This window comes from Chlorella variabilis (genome assembly GCF_000147415.1).
Source record: "Chlorella variabilis unplaced genomic scaffold CHLNCscaffold_12, whole genome shotgun sequence".
NCBI lineage: Eukaryota > Viridiplantae > Chlorophyta > Trebouxiophyceae > Chlorellales > Chlorellaceae > Chlorella > Chlorella variabilis.
The window spans coordinates 744,387-751,414 of NW_005435076.1; the positions used below are offsets into that span (position 1 = coordinate 744,387).

The 7,028-nt window shown below is 69.2% G+C and overlaps 2 protein-coding genes across 2 annotated transcripts in view; one reads left to right on the plus strand and one right to left on the minus strand.

The window, feature by feature from the left end:
* Positions 1–3,102: 3,102 nt before the first annotated feature.
* CHLNCDRAFT_134850 (hypothetical protein) lies at positions 3,103–5,464 on the plus strand (the record flags this gene model as incomplete). The annotated part of the gene is made up of 11 exons (XM_005846871.1): positions 3,103–3,237; positions 3,318–3,469; positions 3,561–3,615; positions 3,720–3,806; positions 3,959–4,022; positions 4,173–4,272; positions 4,495–4,572; positions 4,721–4,767; positions 4,870–4,965; positions 5,097–5,244; positions 5,353–5,464. 11 exons carry the CDS (start codon positions 3,103–3,105, stop codon positions 5,462–5,464), a joined length of 1,074 nt encoding a protein of 357 aa, XP_005846933.1.
* A 292-nt stretch (positions 5,465–5,756) lies between these two features.
* Positions 5,757–7,028, minus strand: part of CHLNCDRAFT_134851 (hypothetical protein) — a gene marked incomplete at both ends in the record, with an annotated part of 4,237 nt that continues 2,965 nt past the window's right edge. The window contains 2 exons of the mRNA XM_005847060.1: positions 5,757–5,906; positions 6,005–6,139. Coding sequence (XP_005847122.1) covers positions 5,757–5,906; positions 6,005–6,139 — 285 coding nt within the window. The remainder of the gene's footprint in view (positions 5,907–6,004; positions 6,140–7,028) is intronic.

Sequence of the window (7,028 nt, forward strand, 5' to 3'; positions counted from 1 at the left end):
CACCACCACCGTCTCACCGCCGCCTCGTACCCCAGATCGATGGTGATCCAGGCGGCCAGGTCGGAGCCGCTGACCACGGTGGCGCACGCGGTGTTGGCCATGTTGCCGTTCACCACCTGGGGCAGGTGGAGGTGCACCCGGGTGGGTGGGTGGGGCAGGTGAAGGGGCCGCCGGGGGCACGCTGGCAACACTGCGGCATGCGGCCCCCCGCCCCTGTGCGTGCGTAGGGGAAGAGTGGGCGTGGGCACGGTGGCGGCCCCTGCCCGGCCCCCATCCCCAGCGCCCCCCACCCTCCATGCCCGCCCACCTGGCTGGACTGCGTGGAGTCGCCTGTACCCGCCGAGGCGGTGGTGGCCTTGCCCAGCGCCGCGTTGCCCACCAGCGGGTACACCTCCACCACGCACAGGCTGACGCGGGACTGGGCGGAGATGGAGACGTAACGCCCCTGCACACCGCGTGGGCGCATGCGCGTGGCTGGTGGCGGCAGGCACAGGCGCAGGCGAGGCTGCCGAGACGGCAACACGGCCCAGCCCAGCTGGGGAGGTGCATGGCTGGCGGGGCGGCGGGCACATGTGTGTGCAGGTGGTGGGCGCCCCGCCTCTGGCCCAGCCCCAAAACCTCCCCACCACCCCCGGCGCCCCGGCGCAGTCCAGGCTGCCTCCACCCGGCACCGCACCCCGCAGGGCCCAGCTTGCCTGCAGCACGCGCTGGCACAGCACAATCTTGCCCTCCCCGGGGTCGTAGTCGTCGGCGCCCTTGCACAGCGGGCCTGCCCCCGCCGCCGCGGTGTTGGTCACCCGTATCTCCACGCCCTCCATCTGCTGCGGCCCCACGCGCACCAGCACGCCCTGCAGCGCAGCAGGCAGGACGGCACGCGGGGCGGCGCTCGGCAGGCCGTACGCCGCCCGACCCGGCAACACAGCAGGCGGGCGCAGCAGGCGCCGCAGCAGGCGGCCACCCCCACCAGCCCCCGAGGCGCACCAGCACGCTCGTCTCGCGCTGCAGGTCCACCACCCACCACCCGGGCGCCTCCAGCGTCTGGCTGCAGTTGTCTGCGGCCTGCGGCTGGCGGTTGCCCGACACTGGGAGGTACGAGGAGCGGGCGCCCTCGGTGCCCGCCTGCCACGTGGCCTTGCGGTGCGCCACGTCGGAGCCGAAGAAGGAGGGCGGGTCTGCCGGGTAGCAGGGCAGCGTGACGGGGCTGCCCTGCTTGGGCTCCCCGTTCTGCTGCACCGTGGGGTTGAAGTACTCCAGGTCGAGGGGAGCCACGCGGTTGGACCAAGCCAGGTCGTACAGGTTGGGCGCAGAGGCGTTGACCGTGGCGCCCCCGCAGTTGCCGTCGGCCGCGCAGCTGCCCAGGGTGGTGATGATCTGGTGCTTCACCCGCTCGCCGCCGCCGCCGCCGCCGTCGCCCGACGCGTCGGCGGCGTCCGCGGGCGCCGAGTACAGCAGGGTGTGGTTGGGGGAGGGCACCACGGGGCCACACAGCAGCGGGTTGTCTGGCTGCAGTGCGGCCACAAAGGGGGTGGCAAAGCCAGGGGGCAGGATCCAGGCCGCCGGCAGCGTGCCCGCCAGCTTGTTCCCCTGCAGCGCCAGCTCCTGCAGCGCCGGGAAGTTGGAGGCCCAGCTGGGCGGCAGCGCCCCCGTCAGCTGGTTGCCCTCCAGCAGGAGGCGCTGCGGCGGGCAGGGGAGGGGGAGAGGGGGGAGCAGGCGCGGTCAGGCAGCAGGCGCAGCCGGCGACACGATGGGAGAGAGCCCCGGGCTGCGCAGCTGCTGCGCGGCATGCCGCTACCATGCCGCTATCATCCACCATGGCGCCAGCCGCGAGGCGGTGCCGCACCAAGCCGTGCACGGTCCCAGGCCCAGCCTGCTTGCCCTTCCCGATGCCCGGCAAGAGCAAGGCCCAGCGCGGCAGCTGTGCTGCCTGCCGCAGCGCCGCACCTCCAGCGATTTGACGGCCAGGCTGGGGGGCAGGCTGCCATCCAGCTGGTTCCCACCCAGGTCCAGCACCGTAAGGTTGGTGAGGTTGAGCGCCGGCGGCAGCGTGCCGCTCAGCCCCCAGCTCGGGAGGACGCTGCAGCGGTACACGCAATGGGCGGCGGCGCGAGTCGCATGCAATGCCGGCAGGCAAGCAGCATGGCGGTGCCAGGCCGGCTGGCATGGGCGTGCGCAGAATGTGAGCACTGCAGGCAGCGGCAGCAGTGGCAGCGGCGGCGGCGGCATGCGCAGTCCTGCTGCCGGCCGATGGCGGCAGCGTGTGACCCGTGCCCGCTGAGCAGCGCCGCAGCCCACTCACATGGACGTCACCCGTCCCTCCGTGCAAAACACGCCCACCCACTGGCTGTCGCAGGGGTCGGTGCCGTTGGTCCAGCTGGACACCAGCGCATCGCTTGTTCCCGACACAGACTGCTGGAAAGCAAGCAGCGGCGCTGCCTCGTCCAGCGCCGCCCGCACGCCGCCGCACGCTGCCAGTAGGAACAGGGCGAACAGCACACGTGCGCCGCCTGCTCCCCTTGCTGCGCCTCTCATGTCACTCTCGCCGCAGCAGCCGCGTCCTGCAGTGTGGGGGGGTTGGGGCGGGGTGCGCGGCCCACACGAGTCTGGGGGGGGTGTTGCTCACGCGCTGCCGGCCGCAACAGGGCCCCAGGACGCGCCCTCGGGCTGTTCAGGCTTATCACATGCGGGTTGGAAGGTCTGCCGGCCTCTGTCTCACCACCTGTTGGTTACCGCGGGGGCATATTGCAGGTTGTAGCGCAGGCAGCGCTGTACAACAGAATGCCTGGGCTGCAGATGAAGCTGTTGGCGGAGAATTGCGTCATACCGCAAGCAGGGGGCGGCCGAAGCCAGCGCAGCACGCAGCATACGAGTACTGCAGACTTTGCTGCATGTTCTTGTGCATTGCCTGCGTCACAGCTGCTGTGCAGCTAACTTAGAGTGTCGCCCAAGCTCTGTCGCCACTCTTGGGGGCAGGGAGCTGAGACCGGGATAGGGAAACAACGCCACGCCCGTAGGATCGATTGGGATCCACCAGAGCGAGGTTACGCTCCATACCAGCGATCGGGCGGGCCAGAGGGTGCAGGGAGTGGCGAGTGGGCGGCGACCATGACCGACGCTGGCGGCGAGGCAGGTGGCAGCAGCGGGGCGGTAACTGCTTTAGATGGACCCCAGGTGGAGCTGGCGTTCAAGTGGAACAAGAAGGGGATCTTGATTCATGTGGATGCCGACGAGTCGGTGCAGGTGCGGCAGCCGCAGCAAGTGCCGCTGCTCGAGCCTCCGCCGCCGCTGTCAGCCAACTGCCGGTGTGAACTGACGCGCAGGGCATCAAGCGCAAGCTGGAAGCCGCCACCAGCGTGTCGGAGAAGAGGATGAAGCTGCTGGGGCTGAAGGCCCGCAGCGGCAAGCCTGCGGGCGATGCCGACATCGTGGCAGACCTGGTGCTGAAGCCGGGCGCCAAGCTGCTGATGATGGGGTGCGGTGCAGGGCAGCTTGGCAGGGTGGTGGCTGGCAGGCTCCACCTGATGCAGCGCCGACCGTGTGCGCTGCGCCTGCGCAACCTGCAGGACCGCGGACGAGGAGATCGCGAAGCTGAATGCCGGCGCCGAGGTGGCGCCTCACGTGCAGGACGACTTTGACATCCAGGCAAGCAACAAAGGCATTGCTGCATCTCCCCACCATCCCCAGCCCCCACAACTCCCTCCCCAGCATGCACATCGCTGCAGGAGGATGGCATGGCGGAGATCGACCTGGTGGACCGGCCCGAGGTGCAGGAGAAGCTGCGCCGCCGCATTGACAGCTGCAGCGTCAAGGTGGGGCTGCCCTCACGTCGTCTCCCTGCCATGCCATGCCTGCGTCATCTTGCTGGCGGTGGCGTAAGCCCCTGGCACCCCTGCCTTTTGCGCCGCCTCATCCAGCCTGCATCTCCAGTCGGCGCGCTGCCCTGCCTCGCTGCTCCCCGCAGGTGCTGAACCCGCCCCGTGCGGGCAAGAAGGTGCTGGTGCTCGACATTGACTACACGCTGTTTGGTGCGTGCAGCCTGCAGCTGGCGCGGGGCCTTGCCTCGGCAGGCTCTGCTGCGTGCTGGTGAAGGGGGGGCATGCATCGCACCATCTCCCATCTCCCCCAGGCGCCAGCAATTGGAGGCATGCCCGCCGCTCCCTCCCCCTCACATGCAGACCTCAACTCCTCTGCGGAGCGTCCCGAAGAGCTGGCCCGCCCCTTCCTGCACCAGTTCTTGTCCGCCGCCTGGGTGGACTACGACATAGTGATCTGGAGGTGAGGGCTGGGGTGCCAGGCACAGTGGTGTGTGTGCACGTGGGGTGGTTGCTGGGTGCATGAGGGTGTGTGGGGTGGGGTGGGGGGGCGTGTTGGGCCTGGCGGTGGGAGGAATGTGCATGCTACACACCCCTGCTGCTTGGCTTCAAGCCCTGCCCCCAAATGAATGCGAATGCTGCTGGTGCTGGTGCCAATTGCGCGCACCCCCCGCCCCCCGCGCAGCGCCACCTCCATGAAGTGGGTGGAGGTGAAGATGCGGGAGCTGGGGGTCAGCACGCACCCAGACTACAAGCTGACATGGTGAGGCGCAGAGGGGGCAGCACGCGCACACACACACACTTTGCAGCAGAGCGCATGCAGGCGCTGGTGGCTGGCACCACCTGCCGGCTGCCCGTGCCGTGACGGCGGCCCGGCCAGCTGCCCACACGCCACTTGTGATGCGCTGCAGCATGTTGGACCACCGGGCTATGCTGACGGTGCAGCACCCCAAGTATGGTGAGCGAGCATGGAGGGGTGTGGCTGCAGGCAGAGGCACGCGTTGCGGCTCGAATCACACTCTCACACACAGAAAAACAAGGCCTGCCGCCGCCGGTGCAGGGCTGTTTGACTGCAAGCCGCTGCAGTTCCTGTGGGCCAAGTTCCCGGAGCACTATGGGGCCCACAACACCATCATGATGGACGACCTGAGGCGCAGTAAGGCCCCCGCTGTGCTCACGCCTGCAGCACGTGTGCGCTGGATGTGCGGCGGGGCGGGACGCGCGCGAGGCAGCAAGCGCTGCGCCTGGCGCCACTGCCCTCAGCTGCCCTACCCGCCCCCCTTGCAGACTATGTGCTGAACAAGCAGAACGGGCTGGTGATCCGGCCCTTCAAGAAGGCGCACCTCACCAGGGCCACGGACCGCGAGCTGCTCTACCTCACCGCCTACCTGCAGAAGATTGCGGCCCTGGACAGCCTGGCAGGGCTCAACCACAGGTGAGGGTGCAGGCCCCCGCAGGCGGTGCCGCTGGCCCGCCTGCCCAGCCTCTGTGCGACGCATAGATCTAGACCCATTCCGGCTGCCCCCTGCCTGCCGCTGCGCAGGCACTGGGAGAGCTACGCCAAGGCAGAGATCCGGCAGCTGCGGCGAGCGCTGGAGGCGCAGCAGCAGGCCGAGCAGCAGCAGCAGCAGCAGCAGCAGGAGGGCGGCAGCTGACCACTGCGCGGCATGACGTTCCCGCTTCCCAGTGTCTGGTGTGCGAGGGTTACACGCCCCGGCGGGTTGTGGTGTGGCCATGGTTCGGTGGTGCCAGGAACATTCATGACAAAAGTAAAGGAGAGGTTTGAGAGGGGAGCGTGGGGAGAGAGAGGCAGATTACAGAGGGAGCAGGGGAGACGGAAGTAGCTCAAGCAAGTGCCCTCGGAGGGCGGGCAATACGAGGGCTGGGCAGCCCAACACAACATGCTCCGGTGGGTATCTAGCAGCCTAGCGGACCGTGCCCGGCCGGCTAGGGCTGGGCGCCGCCGGCGCCTGGGCCGGCGGGCGGCTGCGGCGAGGGCGACGTCTTGGGGTCGCTGGGCGAGTACTCTGGGCCCGAGGGCGAGTAGCCGGGCGCCGCGGGTGAGGAGCCGGCGCCGCTGGGGTCGCTGGGGGAGTACTGCAGGGCAGGTGGTTGGGGGGGAGGGCAAGGGGCACAGGCAGGCGAGCGTGGGTCACAGTGCCGCCCATACACATGGCAGGCAGGGTGTGTCATACGTGCAGGCACTCGGTGCATGTGCTGCCCCTGGGCGCAGCAGAGCCACGTGCCTGCGGCGACGTCGGACTGTACTGCGGCGAGGTGGGGCTGTACTGCGGAGATGTCGGGCTGTACTGCGGGCTGGTGGGCGAGTACTGCACAGCGGGGGCGGGAGCGGCACCAGCGGCAACCCTCAGAGCGAGGCCCCTCATTTCGGGCGCCACCACACATCCAGGCGCCACAGCAGGCAGCAGGCTGCGTGGCTGAACATGCCTGCGGGCTGGTGGGAGAGTAGGCGGGGCTGGTGGGAGAGTAGGCGGGACTGGTAGGGGAGTATTGCGGAGAGGTGGGGCTGCAGGGTGAAGGGAGGTGCGAAAGCGCAGTCCAGTCAGCCTTGGGACCACCAGAACAGCTTGCCAGGCGCCTCCAGAGCAATGCAGAAGAGCGTGTGCCAGGCGGCAGCGTGGCTCACGAGTACTGTGGTGAGGTGGGGGAGTAGGCGGGGGAAGTGGGGCTGCAAGGGCACGAGGGAGCACAGCGCGGCATTGAGGAGCGGGCGATGGCAGCGGGGATGGGCGGGACAGCTGGGCGGGCGCCCCTTGGTGCACGGCAGAGTGCGGCAGAGGCGCTCACGAGTATTGTGGTGAGGTGGGGGAGTAGGCCGGGCTGGTAGGAGAGTAGGCAGGTGAGGTGGGAGAGTAGGCTGGACTGGTGGGGGAGTAGGCGGGGCTGGTAGGAGAGTAAGCGGGGCTCGTGGGGGAGTAGGCCGGCGAGGTGGGGGAATAGGCTGGTGAGGTGGGAGAGTAGGCGGGGCTGGTGGGAGAGTAGGCGGGGCTGGTAGGGCTGCACGGCAACAAGGAGGGGGCGTGATCAGTGGGGGAGGGCTGCGGAACCACCAACATGTGATGCCGGGCCTTGCAGGCCGTCCCAGCCCCACCACGCCTCACCTGTAGCCAGGCGAGGTGGTTGAGTAGCCGGGGCTAGCAGGGCTGTAGCCGGGGCTAGTAGGGCTGAAGCCGGGGCTGGTGGGAGAGTAGCCAGGAC